General features: G+C 40.0%; 1 protein-coding gene across 2 annotated transcripts in view; it reads right to left on the reverse strand.

The window, feature by feature from the left end:
• Window positions 1–15,639, reverse strand: part of CENPU (centromere protein U) — a 64,472-nt gene that overhangs the window by 17,894 nt on the left and 30,939 nt on the right. For both annotated transcript variants that reach the window (XM_049864876.1, XM_049864877.1), the window contains exons 7-8: window positions 9,506–9,575; window positions 7,155–7,269 (exon numbers count right to left, since the gene is read on the reverse strand). In XM_049864876.1, the coding sequence (XP_049720833.1) occupies window positions 7,155–7,269; window positions 9,506–9,575 (185 nt within the window). The remainder of the gene's footprint in view (window positions 1–7,154; window positions 7,270–9,505; window positions 9,576–15,639) is intronic.

Raw genomic sequence — 15,639 nt, forward strand, 5'->3', positions numbered from 1 at the left:
TAGTTACAAAAATATCCCTGTAGTTTAAAGTAACACGTCTCCCACTTAAGTGACAAGTAGTCAACCGGTGAATGATTAAACCAACTGTGGAACATCCACACCATAGAATACTGCTCAACAAGAAAAAAGGAACAGACAGTTGATAACCCAACAGCTTGGATGCATCACCAGGAAATTATGCTGACCAAAAAAAAGCAATTCTAAAAGGTTCCATACTGTATTATTCCATTTCTATAATATTCTTAAAATTACAAAACAATAGAAAGGAAGAACAGATAAGTGGTTGCCAAGGGTTAAGGATGTTTACCTGTGTGGATCATAACAAACTATGGATAACATTGTGAAGAATGGAAATTCCAGAACACTTAATTGTGCTCATGAAGAACCTGTACATAGATGAGAGGCAGTTGTTCAGACAGAACAAGGGGATACTGAGTGGTTTAAAGTCAGGAAAGGTACATGTCAGGGTTGTATCCTTTCACCATACCTATTCAATGTGTATGTTGAGCCAATAATCTGAGAAGCTGGACTATATGAAGAAGAACAGGGCATCAGGATTGGAAGAAGGCTCATTAACAACCTGCGTTATGCAGATGACACAACCTTGCTTGCTGAAAGTGAAGAGGACTTGAAGCACTAATGAAGATCAAAGACTGCACTCTTCAGTGTGGACTACACCTCAACATAAAAAAAAACAGAATTCCTCACAACTGGACCAATGAACAACATCGTGATAAACGGAGAAAAGACTTAAGTTGTCAAGGATTTCATTTTACTTGGATCCACAATCAGCACCCATTGAAGATGCAGTCACGAAATCAAATGACATATTGCATTGGGTAAATCCGCTGCAAAGGACCTCTTTAAAGTGTCAAAAAGCAAAGATGTCATGTTGAAGACTAAGGTGTGCCTGATCCAAGCCATGGTATTTTCAATCGCATCATATGCATGTGAAAGCTGGACAATGAATAAGGAAGACCGAAGAAGAGTTGACGCCTTTGAATTGTAATGTTGGCAAAGAATACTGTATGTACCATGGACTGCCTAAAGAACGAACAAACCAGTCTTGGAAGAAGTACAACCAGAATGCTTCTTAGAAGCAAGGATGGCAAGACTGCGTCTTACATACGTCGGACATGTTGCCAGGAGGGGTCAGTCCCTGGAAAAGGCCATCATGCTTGTCAAAGCACAGGATCAGCAGAAAAGAGGAAGACCCTCAACGAGGTAGACTGACACAGTGGCTGCAACAATGAGCTCAAGCATAACAAGGATTGTAAGGATGGCTCAGGACTAGGCAGTGTTTCATTCTGTTGTGCACAGGGCTGCTATGAGTTGGAACTGACTCGACGGCACCTAACAACAAGGGTTAAGGATGGAATGCAAGAGGGGAATTTATAAAAACTTCAGTGTAGTTATGAAAAGGGGAACTCAAGGACATAAAGGAACTCTTCTGTATCTTGACTAGTTGTGGATATACAAACCTAAACATATGATCAAATTACAAAGAACGAACAAATCTGTCCTGGAAGAAGTGCAGCCAGAATGCTCCTTAGAAGCAAGGATGGCGAGACTGCGTCTTACATACCTTGGACATGTTATGTTGTCAGGAGGGATCAGCCCCAGAGAAGGACATCACGCTTGGCAGAGTACAGGGTCAGTGGAAAAGAGGAAGACCCTCAACAAGGTGGACTGACACAGTGGCTGCAACAATGAGCTCAAGCATAACAAAGACTGTAAGGATGGCGCAAGACCAGGCAGTGCTTTGTTCTGTTGTGCATAAGGTCGCTATGAGTCGGAACTGACTCGACGGCACCTAACAACAAGTGGTATAGTGGTTAAGAGCTCAGCTGCTAACCAAAAGGTGAGCAGTTCAAATCTACCACCCACTCCTTGGAAACCCTAGAGGGCAGTTCTACTGTATCCTATAATGTCCTGTAAGTCAGAATCAACTTGACAGCAAAAGGTTTGGTTTGGTACCTGCAAGCGCACGCATGCGCGCACGCGCACACACACACGAGTACAGGTAAAACAGGAAATCTAAATAAGATCAGTGGATTGTATCAATGTCAATATCCTGATTGACATATTGTACTATAACTTCGTGAGGTGTTACCACTAGGGGAAATTATCTAAAGGGTACACAAATGTCTCTGTATTTTTTCTTACAACTGCATACGAATCCACAATTATCTCAAAAATTTTAATTTAAAAAAGCATACAGATATAACTGATTCTAACACTGTCTTAGTCATCTAGTGTTGCCATTAACAGAAATACCACAAGTGGATGGCTTTAACAAAGAGAAATTTATTTTCACAGTCTAGTAGGTTGCAAGTCCAAATTCAGGGTCTCAGCTCCAGGGAAAGGCTTTCTCTCTCTGTCAGTTACGGAGAAAGATTCCTTGCCATCAGTCTTCCCCTAGTCGAGGAGCTCCTCAGGTGCAGGGACCCCAGGTCCTAAAGACGCGCTCTGCTCCTGGTGCTGCTTTCTTGGTGATGTGAGGTCCCCAACTCTCTGCATGCTTCCCTTTTGTTTTATCTCTTGAGAGATAAAAGGTGGTGCAGGCCACACCCCAGGGAAACCCCCTTTACCTTGTATCAGGGAGGTCATCCCACCCTAATCCCCTCAACACAAAATTACAATCACAAAATGGAGGACAACCACACATGGTCTAACCAAGTTGATACACAGATTTTTGGGGGGACATAATTCAATCCATGACAAACACACTGAATTAAAGAAAAAAATTCAAAAAAATCTATGAATGAAGAATTCCAGCTTTAATCCAATACGACTGATGTTTTTATGATAAGGAAGATGGTCTTCCAAAGGCTGAGACTAGAGTACTATAGCTGCAAGCCAAGAAATGCCTGGGGCTACCAGAAGCTGTTGTTGTCGTTAGGTGCCATTCAGTTGATTCCAACTCACAGAGACCGGAAAGAACGAAACATTGCCTGGTCCTGCGCCACCTCTCACAATCGTTGCTATGTCTGAGCCCATTGTTGCAGCCACTGTGTCAATCTATCTCACTGAAGGTCTTCCTCTTTTCTGCTGACCCTCTACTTTACCAAGCATGATGCCTTTCTCCAGGGACTGTTCCCTCCTGACAACATGTCCAAAGTATGTGAGATGAAGTCTCACTATTCTTGCTTCTAATGAGAATTCTGGCTGTACTTCTTCCAGGACAAATTGGTTTGTTCTGTAAGTCCATGGCATATTCAATATTCTTTGACAACACCATAAATCAAGCCATTGATTCTTCGGTTTTCTTTATTCATTGTCCACTTTCACATTCATATGAGGTGACTGAAAACACCGTGGCTTGGGTCAGGCGCACCTTAGTTCTTAAAGTGACACCTTTACTTTTTAACACTTTAAAGAGACATTTTGCAGTAGATTTGCCCAATGCAATGCATCATTTGATTTCCTGACTGCTGCTGCCATGGGCATTTATTGTGGATCCAAGTAAAATGAAATCCTTGACAGCTTCAATTTTTTTCTCTGTGTATCATGATGCCACTTATTGGTCCAGTTGTGAGGATTTTTGTTTCCTTTATGTTGAGGTGTAAACCACATTGAAGGCTGTAGTCTTTGATCTTCATCAGTAAGTTCTTCAAGTCCTCTTCACTTGCAGCACGCAAGGCTGTATCATCTGCATAGCGCAGGTTATTAATGAGTCTTCCTCCAATCCTGATGCCCCGTTCTTCTTCATGAAGTCCAGCTTCTTGGATTATTTGCTCGGCATACAGATTGAATAAGTGTGGTCAACAGACACAACCCTGATGAAAAGAGGAGGAAAGGAAGGATCTGGAAGAAAGCGTGGGCCTGCCAACACCCTTAATTTGGACTTCTGGCCTTCAGAACTGCATGGCAATAAATTTCTACTGATATAAAGCCAACGTGTTTGTGGTACTTTGTTACAGAGCCCTAGGAAACTAACACAGGTATGTTAAGAGAACTTTTACACCCATTTTAGCAGAAAACTGGCTCGGGAACATACAGTATAGATAAATAAAACAGACACTTCCCACAACAATGAGTTACCATGACAGGCTGGCTCTGTTCTGAAGCCAAGATCAATGCAGAGGAGATAGGAAAATGAAAAAAAAAAAGGGGGGGGGGGGACCGAGAAAGTTGTGGAAAAATCACTGAGGGGTGTTTAGAACTGGTCTGTGGTAGCTGTAGCCTGGGATGTAAAGGATGAAAACACAAGAAGAGCTGTTGATGCTGACTCCTGCTTTTCTTCCCCACCACCGATTCTTACCAACAGTGCCTCCCAACACCTGTAGCAACATGGATGGACCTCTACCCCTGTGTCCTCAAGAGTAAAGCAGGGCTGTACATGTGAGGGCTGGAAAAAAACAGGTAGAGTCGACTTACTCTGGGCAGTTATTGCCTCATCCTTCCCTGCCCAACCCCCAGGTGCAGAGAATGATAATCTAAGGAGTATATCTGCCGTTAATGCTACTTCTCTCTGGAGGGCAAAGGGTGAAGTCCTGATCTGACAGGCTATTTTGTGGGGTTAGTGATTAAGGCTTCCACCAAGGGCTCACTCACTTCCTCCCCTGAACTTATGGGACCTGACAAGGCCTGGGGTTTGGTCTTCACTTGTACCCACTGTCTGAAAGAGAAGCTGACAGCCTCAAGAGAAAATAAGCTCACAGGCTGAAACAACAAAACACTGGAGGAACACAACTAGCTCAGAATAAAAATGTATTAGTTTCGATCAGCAGAAGATATTTTTAGAATAGATGGCCCAGTAATTTGAATTCCGCTGAATAAAAATTCTAAGGGAAGATAGTAGCAGCATAAAACATGAACAAGAGACACAACAAAGAAACAAGCAGAAATATTAGATATTTAAAAAAAAAAAAAAAAGCTGTTATGGATTTAATTGTATCCCCCAAGAATGTGTGTCAACTTGGCCAGGCCATGATTCCTAATATTATGTGATTGTCCATCATTTTACCATCTGATGTGGTTTTACTATGTGTTGTAAATCCTACCTGTAAGATATTAATGAGGCAGGATTAGAGGCAATTATGTTAATAAGGCAGGGCTTAATCTATAAGATTAGGTTGTGTCTTGAGTCCATCTCTAAAAGAGCAGAGAGATGTGGGGACCTCATACCACCAAGAACGCAGCACCAAGAGCAGGGCATGTCCTTTGGACCCAGGGTTCCTGCACTGAGAAGCTCCTAGACCAGGCGAAGACTGATGACAAGGACCTTCCTCCAGAGCTGGCAGAGAAAGAAAAAGCCTTCCCCTAGAGCCAGCGCCCTGAATTTAGACCTTCTAGCTTACTAGGCTGTGAGAGTATATAATTTCTTTTTGTTAAAACTATCCGCTTGTGGTATTTCTGTTATAGCAGCCCTATATAACTGATAACTAATACAACAGCTAGATAAAGAACTCAACAAATGAAATAAACAGCAGAGTGAATACATCTGCTATAAATAAGCAAACTTTCCAATTTCCAGATTGAGGAATTCTCCCAGAAGAACAAAGAAAGAGCTATCATTCAGATAAAGGTAGTCCCAGAAAAAAAGAAAGGAATAAAAACAGAACATACGAAAATATTTTTAATTCTTAGAATTAAAAAAAAAGAACCTTAGATTTAAAATGCCAGGCCCATTACAGTGATATTTATGGATATCAAAGACAAAATATTCTTTAATGCTTACAGAGAGAAAGAGGAGATCATATACAAAGATTAGGCTGACATCAAATTTTCCAAAACCAACACTAGATGCAAAAACAAAGGGCAAAAGAGCAGTTTTCAAAATATTCAAGGATATAATTTAGAACCCAGAATATTATATCCAGCTAAACTGGCATTCACATTCAAGAGCAAGATTAAAATAAATGGAAGAGTTCAAAAGTTTTATAACATAAAGAACCACACTGAAAACAAGGTTTTAAATAAGGGAAGAGACATATCCAGAGAATGTTGCAAGAAATACATGACGTAAAAGTGATGAAATACCTTAGTAAAGTTTGTTGTCTTAGGGGAAAAAAACAAACTACAGAGACAACACAAAAAAGGAGAAATTTCATCTATCTTGAACCAGAAATAAGTCTCTGCGGTGGTTAAGTGCTTGGCTGTTAACCGAACCCACCAGCTGTTCCAGGGGAGGAAGATGTGGCAGTCTGCTTCTGTAAAGATTACAATCTTGGAAACCCTATGGGCAGTTCTACTTTATCCTATAGGGTTGCTCTGAGTCAGAATTGACTCAATGGCAATGGGTTTGGTTTTTGGTTCAGACAATCTAAACATGATGGGGTTAAGGGTAGGGGTAAGGGAAAAGAGACCAGGGGATAACAGAGCATGCCAAAGTTCTAATCTTTTTACTGGGGAGTTATAAATACATGGTTTTTTGTTTAAAGTTATCTGACTCATAGTGACCCCGTGTGTGCAGAGGAGAGCTGCTCCATGGTGTTTTTGAGATTGTGATGTTTTGGAAGCAGATTGCCAGGCCTTTCTTCCCAGGGATCTCTGGGTGGGTTCAAACCGCCAAACTTTCAGCTAGTAGTTGAGCGCTTAACTGTTTACACCCCAGAGACTCCTTTTTATAAAGCTAGTAAGGCTTAAAAACATTAAAAAGTGGAAGAAAAAATCAAAGAGGTAGTAACAATGTATCAGTATACTATTCTAAATATACTGGAATGTAAATGGACTAAATTCAACAGCTACGTAATTATAAAGTGTTCCATCCACAAGACAGAGGAATTTGAAACATGATGTTTCTAACAGCCTCAAAATATACATAGCAAAAACTGACAGACATACCAGGAAAAACTGATTACTGATTATACACGGATTCAATAGTCAGAGATTCCACAAAGATCATATGCTAGGCTGTAAAGCAAGTCTCAAAATTAAAAAAAAAAAAAAGGTATCACCAGACCATGATTTGATTACAACATATTTAAGATGGAAGGTTAACACAAAAATATGAATTAGAAATCACGTTTGGACATTTAAAGACACGATGCTAAATCACTCAGGATTAGAGAAAATATTACAAGAAAATGTACAAAATACCTAAAATTGAATGTCAATGAAAATATTACATATCAAAAACTGTGATATGCAAAAGTGGTGCTTCAAGGGAAATTTATTAGGTACATATATCACAATAACAAAATACTTACTTATATTCTGAGAGGGTTTTCTCAAATGCAGACAAAACAACATCTAACTCCATGATGTCACTGGTTTTCCTTCCTTCTAGACACCAAATAACTGCACTGTCGGAAATATCACTATCTAGAACATTAAAATAAATCATTTTTACTTAGATTATTCATAATTTGGTTCTGGTCCAGGGCTCTGAAAGCCTAAAGCACTCCCACCAAATTGCTAAAGACAGCTATAGCCGAAGAAACGTGAGGAAACACACTTTCTTCTTCCCATCCCAGTACACAGTCTCACAAGCTCCCATCTTCTGTCACTCACTGCTGTTTCCTTGGTTTCCTATCATCCTTGCTGAAGCAGCCCAAAACATGCTGCGTTTTGGTTACCTGGCTGTGCCTTTATTTAGTAGCCTGCTGTTGCTCAATACTAGGACTGGTGATACAGTTCTTCTCCTTTAACTGTATTTTCTGAATTCTAACCTATCTGGTAGGCCACTTCTAGAATGCATCACAATTACTCAATACATTAATTTAAATAGTTAAGATAATATATGGAAATACACTGGACCTCGGTTCTGCTTTGAGCTTCTTTACTTACTAGTCGTAAGATCTCAGGTAGATCATTTACTTAACCTTCAAGAGCCCCAGCTTCCTCACAGGTGAAACGGAAGGGGGAAAAAAAAAAAACCATGTTAAAATCTACCTTTTATGTTTGCTGTGGGACTCGAGCAATAAAATACCTGTGAATGCATTTCCCAAAACAATAAATTACTATACATTTGTAAGGTGCTATTATCTGTCAATTTCTGGTTAACACCTAAATTATCTTTTGTATGTTAACAAAAAGCACTGGTAGTATAGCCCACTCTTCCCACAACTAATTTCTCATTTAATACCTCAAAACTGATGAGCATACTGATTGAGACTTCATCTCCAAATCACACTGACCTGAACTCGATTCAGGGCTGTTAATGACAGCCACAAATTCTCTGCCACTTGTATTTCCCTTCCTTTTCAATCTTGGCTGGCCCTGTGACTGGCTTGACCAGCAGAATGTGACAGAGTGATGTTGTACAATTTCCAAGGCCAGGACTCAAGAGATCTGCAGCTTCTGTTTTTTGCCTCCTTAAATGCTCGCTCTTAGAACTGAGCTGTCAAGTGAAATTCTGACTCTCGAACCATAAGGAAGACCAACCCAGCCACATGGAGAAAAAAAGAGGTCACGTAGAGGTGCACCAAGGAATCAGACATATGAATGGAGCTTTTTCAGACCTTCCACCCCAGCTCAGCCTGCAGCCCAATGAGTAGAATCCAAATTGTAAACCAATAAACTGGTACCTATTTTAATTCAGTGACAAATAATAAATATTTTTGGCTTCGTGGGCCAACTACTCAACTTTGCCACTTAAGCACAAAAGCAGCCATACGCAATATGTAAAAAATGAATGTAGCCGTGTCCCAACCTTCAAAGAGGTGACGAGCTAAAATTGGGCAAATTGGACTGCACACCAGTTTTCTGACCTCTATTTTAAATCACTAGATTTTGAGGTGGTTTATCATGCATCAATTGTTACCTAAAACATGGCTGAGCTCATTTAAGGCTGTGCAACTTCAAACAAGAATTTTGATCTAAGTCTCAGTTTCCTCGTCTGTAAAAATAATAGTATTTACACCTCATAGATTTATTAAAAGAATTAAAGAGAGAATGATATTAAACACTTCATACAATGACTGCCATGTAGTAAACACTCCAGTGTTGTTTCTGCTACCAGCAATTTGTGAAACAGAAATGTAGAAACAGTAGTTAGCAAGGTCTGAAACTACTTGGAAGAGGCATGAGAATTCTGGATGATGGTAAGTGCCTATGTCTTGATAAGGGTTTCAGTTACACAGGTGTTCACCTTTCCCAACACGTAACAAATATACACCTTAGAGCTGGGTACTTCATTGTATGTAAAATGTACAGACTATATACAAGCACTGAAGTCCAGTTAGTGATGTGCATGTTGTATTACTTCAGAGAAAAGCATACTGATGTCTCCAACTTATGTTAAAATGCACCAGACGTTAAAATGGATAATGGAGGGTTAGGTAGGTGATAAAGCAAGTATAATAAAATGTTAACAGTGAAATCTAGGTGGTGGGTATACTGTACTGTCCACTGTAAAATTGTTTCACCTTTGCTGTATGTTGAAAATTTTCATGACATAACATTGGAAAAAAATAAAGTTACTCCAAAGTCACACATTCCTAATTTTTAGAAACACCAATTTTATATACTTATGACTTATGTTAAGATAAAGGTTTTTATTTTAAAAAAAAAATGAAATTCCTGAATCAATAACATAGTATAAAGCACAATTCTGTACCTGAGTCTACATCTTTACTTCTTGATTTCTTCACTTTGCCATGAGACATCTTCCCCTTTTTCTGAATTTTCTACAAAAAAGCATAGATTTTAATTTGAGAAAATTTTTTTCTTAAAACATATAGATTAAGAATCTATTATGTCAATTAATATTTTAGCTATAATTCTTATTTGCTGTTGTTGTTGGGTGCCATAAAGTCGATTCCGACTCAAGTGACCCTATGTACAACAGAACGAAACACTGCCAGGTCCTGTTCCATCCTCACAATTATTGTTATGCTTGATGCCAATGTTGTAGCCACTGTGTCAACCCATCCCGTTGAGGGTCTTCCTCTTCTTCACTGACCCTCTACAATGACCCTCTACTTTACCAAGCATGATGTCCTTCTCCAGGGAATGGTCCCTCCTGGTCCAAAGTGTGTGAGACAAAGTCACGCCATCCTTGCTTCTAAGGAGCATTCTGGCTGTACTTCTTCCAAGACAGATTCATTCATTCTTCTGGAAGTCCATGTATACTGAATGTTCTTCACCAACACCATAATTCAAAGGCATCAGTTCTTCTTTGGTCTTTATTCATTGTCCAATGTTCAAGTGCATATGAGGTGACTGAAAATTCAATAGCTTTGGTCATGTGCTCCTTAGTCGTTAAAGCGACCATCTTTGCTTTCGACACTATAAAGCGGTCTTTTGCAGCAGATTTGTCCGATGCGATGCATCATTCGATTTCTTCATTGCTGCTTCCGTGGGCTTTTACTGTGGATCCAAGTAAAATGAAATCCTTGACAACTTCAATCTTGTCTCCATTTACCATAATGTTGCTTACTGGTCCAGGTGCGAGAATTTTTGTTTTCTTTAAGATGTAATCCACACTGAAGGCTGTAGTCTTTGATCTTCATTGGTAAGTGCCTCAAGTCCTCATCACTTTCAGCAAGCAATGTTGTGTCATCTGCAGGTTGCTAATGACTCTTTCTCCAATCCTGATGCCATGTTCTTCACCATATAGTCCAGTTTCTCTATTTGCTCAGCATACAGACTAAGTATGGTGAAAGGATACAACCCTGACATATACCTTTCCTGACTTTAAACCACTCAGTATCCCCGTGTTCTGTTCAAATGACTGTCTCTTGGTCTATGCACAGGTTCAGCATGAGCACAATTCAGTGTTCGGAAATTCCCATTCTTTGTAATGTCCTCCATAATTCGTTATGGTCCATACAGTCGAATGCCCTTGTATAGTCACTAAAACACAGGTAAACATCTTTCTGGTATTCTTTGCTTTCATCCAAGATCCACCTGACATTAGCAATAATATCCCTTGTTCCACGATCTCTTCTGCATTCAGCTTAAATTTCTGGCAGTTCCCTGTTGATGTACTGTTGCAACCGTTTTTGAAATGATCTTCAACAAGATTTTACTTGTGTATAATATTAACGATATTGTTCAATAATTTCCATTCTGCTGATTGCCTTTCTTTGGAATGGACACAAATATGGATTTCCTCCAATCAGTTGTTCAGGTAGCTATCTTCCAAATTTCTTGGCATAGCCAAGTGAGCACTTTGAGCACTGCATCTGTTTGCTGAAAGATCTCAATTGGTATTCTATTTCTGGAACCTTGTTTTTCACCAATTCCTTCAGTAAAGGTTGGAATTCTTCCTTAGCACCATCAGTTCTCGATCATATGTTACCTCCTGAAATGGATGAACGTCAACCAAATCTCTTTGGTACAGTGACTCTGTGTATCCCTTTCATCTTCTTTTGATGGTTCCTGTGTCATTTAATATTTACCCCGTAGAATCCTTCAATATTGCAAATCGAGGTTTAAATTTTCCTTCAGTTCTTTCAGCTTGAGAAATGCTTAGTGTGTTCTTCCCTTTTGGCTTTCTAACTCTAGGTCTTTGCACATTCCATTATAATACTTCATTTTGTCTTCTGAAGCTGCCCTTTGAAATCTTCTGTTCAGCTTTTACTGTTTCTTCCTTTCACTTTAGCTACTCTACATTCAAGAGCAAGTTTCAGAGGCTCTTCTGACATTCATTTTTGTCTTTTCTTTCTTTCATGTCTTTTTAATGACATTTTGCTTTCTTCATGTATGATGTAGTTGATGTCATCCCACAACTCATCTGGTCTTCAGTGACTAGTGTTCAACACATCAAATTTAATCTCAAGATGATCTCTAAATTCAGGTTGGATATACCTGTCGTGGGCCGAATTGTGTACCCCCAAAATATCTGTCAACTTGGTTAGGTCACGATTCCCAGTACAGTCTGATCATTCACCATTTCATCACCTGATGTGATTTTCCTATGTGTTGTAAATCCCACCTCTGATATTGATGAGGCAAGATAGATGGCAATTACGTTAATGAGGTAGGACTCCATCTACAACACTGGATTGCGTCTTGAACCAATCTCTTTTGAGATAAAAAAAAAAAGAGAGAAAGGAGCAGAGAGACAAGGGACCTCTTACCACCAAGAACGCAGTGGCAGGAGCAGAGCGTATCCCTTGGACCCGGGGTTGCTGAGCAGAGAAGCTCCTAGTCCAGGGGAGACTGATGACAAGGACCTTCCTCCAGAGACAACAGAGAGAAAAAGCATTCCCCTAAATCTGGTGCCCTGAATTCAGACTTCCAGCCTACTGGAATGTGAGAGAATAAACTCCTGTTTGTTAAAACCATCTGCTTGTGGTATTTCTCTTACAGCAGCACTAGATAACTAAGACAATACCCAAGGTCTTATTTTGGCTCTCATGGACTTGTTTTAATTTTCTTCAGCTTCTAGTTGAATTTGCATATGAGCAGTTGATGGTCTGCTCCACAGTCGGCCCCTGGTCTTGTTCTACTGATGATGTTGAGTTTTCCATCGCCTCCTTCATATAGTCTGAGTCCTGTGTATTCCACCTGGCGAGGTCCACGTGTATAGTTGCCATTTATGTTGGTGAAAAAAGGTTATCTGCGATAAAGAAGTCAGTGGTCTTTCAAAATTCTATCATGCACTCTCCACCATCGTTTCTATCAACATATTGTCCAACTACTATTCCTTCTTTATTTCCAACTTTCGCCTTCCGATCACCAGTAATTATCAATGAATCGTGATTGTACATTTGATCAACTTCAGACTGCTGAAGATCGTAAAAACTTCAATTTTCTCATCTTTGGCATTAGTGGTTGGTGTGTAAACTTGAGTAACAGTTGAATTAACTGGTCTTTCTTGTAGGCCTAGGGATATTATCCTATCACTGACAGCATATTTCAAGATAGATCTTGAAATGTTCTATTTGAGAATGAATGTAACGTCACTCCTCTTCATTATGTCATTCCTGGCACAGTATACCATATGACTGTCCAGTTCAAAATGGCCAATACCAGTCCATTTCAGTTCACGAATGCCTAAGATATCAATATTTATGCATTCCACTTCATTTCTGACAACTTCCAATTTCCCTAGATTCATACTTTGTACATTCCACGTTCCTATTATTAATGGATGTTTGTAGCTGTTTCTTCTCATTTTGAGTTGTGCCATATCAGCAAATGAAGGTCCCGAAAGCTTGACTCCATCCACGTTATTAAGGTAGACTCTACTTTGAGGAGGTAGCTCTTCCCCAGTTGGATTTTTCTCGTGCCTTCCAATTTAAGGGTCTCATCTTTGGGCACTATATCAGCCAACGTTCCACGGCTATCCATAACATTTTCAATGGCTAGTTTTTTTCAAAAGTAGACCACCAGGTCCTTCTTCCTAGTCTGTCTTAGTCTAGAAGCTCAACTCAAACCTGTCCACCATGGGTGACCTTGCTGGTATTTGAAATACTAGCGGCATAGCTTCCAGCATCACAGCAACACGCAAGCCACCACAGTATGACAAACTTGACAGACATGTGGGGAATTCTCATTTAGTTCTAAATTAATGTATTAGTTGAATTATGCAAAGGAATCATCTAAATTAAACATAAGAAAACACTGTGAAAATTAAATAACTTTGTTATATAAAAAATAAACAAAACTTTCAGTCAACTTAAAAAATTCTCATTTGGGAGGAAGCTGAACTTTTATTATTGAAGCTCAAATTTCTCCTTTCAGGAACGATGAAGGAACAGCTTTTAGACTTGTTCTCTTGCCATAAACAACCCTAAAACTGGGTGTGTGATGTCAATTTTATGTGTTAACTTGACTAGGTTCCAATTGTTCAAACACAAGTCTAGATATACTATAAATGTAGTCATATATGAGTAACATTTACGATTAGTTGTCTTTAAATAAGGTAGATTACTCTCCACAATGTGAGTGGGTCTCATCCAATCAGTTAAAGGCCTCAAGAGCAAAAACTGAGGTTTTCCAAAGGAGATATATTCTGCCTCAAGGCTGTGACACAGATCCTGCCAGAGTTTCCAGCCTGCTTGGCCCAGATTTCGGGCTCAAGACTGCTGGCGTTTCCAGCCTTCCACGTGACCTATGGATGTTGAACTTGCTGGACCCCACAACTACATGAGCCAATTCCTTAAAATTTCTCTCTCTCTATATGTATATATACACAAATACACATCTCCTACTGGTTCTGTTTCTCTGGAAAACCCTAATACAGGAGGGAAATATGGCAATTTCATACAGGCATCAGACAACAGGCAACACAGACTGATAAGGTAAACCCCATGAATGACCTCCTGCTCTGCCTGGGGACAATTTCCTGATAGTAGCACAGCAAACTGGAGTCTAAGCAGAGCACTGTGATTATCCTCAGCTGAGAAGGCAGAGGTCTGACACTGGGAATTTGAAGCCCTTGGAATAAGCTGCTCAGAGAGGAGCATCAGAAGTCCATGTAGCGTTTCTCAAGACTCCCTTATCAAGCACTGTGCTACACACGTGTAGAGTGAGACTACATAAAGTTTACCAGAGAGTGGCGATCATGAGATTAAGAACAGAAAAGATAGAGAGGAAAAGCAGTGCTGGGGAAAACTGGATGCAGAGAATGCAGGGGCCTCATTAATACTTTGTTAAGACCTACCTATTCAACTGAGATAGTAGAAAGGCCACATTTTAGGGGTAAGGACCATATATACCTTAGAGCATATAATCTCAACAGGGGCGATACTGCCTCCAAGGGGGCAAAAACTGGTTCTTGTAGGGGGAAGGGGTGCAAAAAAATCATACATATTACAATGGTTTGTGACCCTGCAAAGCGCCCAAGTACATAAGCTAATATACAGTATGTATGTGGTATTAAATTTAATTGGGAGGGGTGGGTGATTAGGGAAAAAAGTGTCTAAAAAGACTCCTTAATCATAAAAATCCATTGCCGCTGAGTTGATTCCAACTCATAGTGACCCTATAGGACAGAGGAGAACTGCCCCATAGGGTTTCCAAGGAGCTGCTGGTGGATTCGAAATGCCAAACTTTTGGTTAGCAGCTGAGCTCCTAACCACTATGCCAAAAAGACTCCTTGGGGAGGACAATAATGAAAAAAGGTTAAGAAACACTGCCCTTAAGCAAGGCCTACACTTAGAATCCTAACAAGGCTTAAAATCAATCTCTGACAAGATCCACCAGGGAGACAAGAGACATTGGAGGCTATGGTAGACAAAATTCTAAGATGGTCCCCAATGACTTGTATAATCCTCTCCTCCCTGAGTGTGGGTGGCACCTGTGAGTTTAGGTTACATTATTTAAGACTTTGTTGCAGCAGACTGAAGTGATTTTCCTGCTGGCTTTGAAGAAGCCGCTGTATTACGAGAGGGGCACGTCACTAGGACTAGAAGGCAGCCTCTAAGAGACGAAATGGATACTCGACTGATAGCCACGGAGAAAACAAGGACTTCAATCCTACAACTGAAAGGAAGTTAATTCTACTAACAACTTGAACAAGCTTGGAAGAGGACCCAGAGTCTCAGATGAGATTTCACTCCTGGCTAGCACCTTGATTTCAGCCTTCTGAGACCCTGAGCAGAGAATCCAGCTGTGCTCAGACTTCTGACCTAAAAAACTATGAGATAATGTATGGTGTTTTAAGCTATTAAGTTTGTGGTCATTTTTATGCAGCAACTGAAAATTAATTAGGAGGCTGAGTCCCACCGAGTTAGAGAGGCTTTCAAATCAATACCTTAGGCTTTCCACATATTGACCCTAACAAAGGATAAAACCAAG

Source organism: Elephas maximus, chromosome 21 (assembly GCF_024166365.1).
Source record: "Elephas maximus indicus isolate mEleMax1 chromosome 21, mEleMax1 primary haplotype, whole genome shotgun sequence".
Taxonomy (NCBI): domain Eukaryota; kingdom Metazoa; phylum Chordata; class Mammalia; order Proboscidea; family Elephantidae; genus Elephas; species Elephas maximus.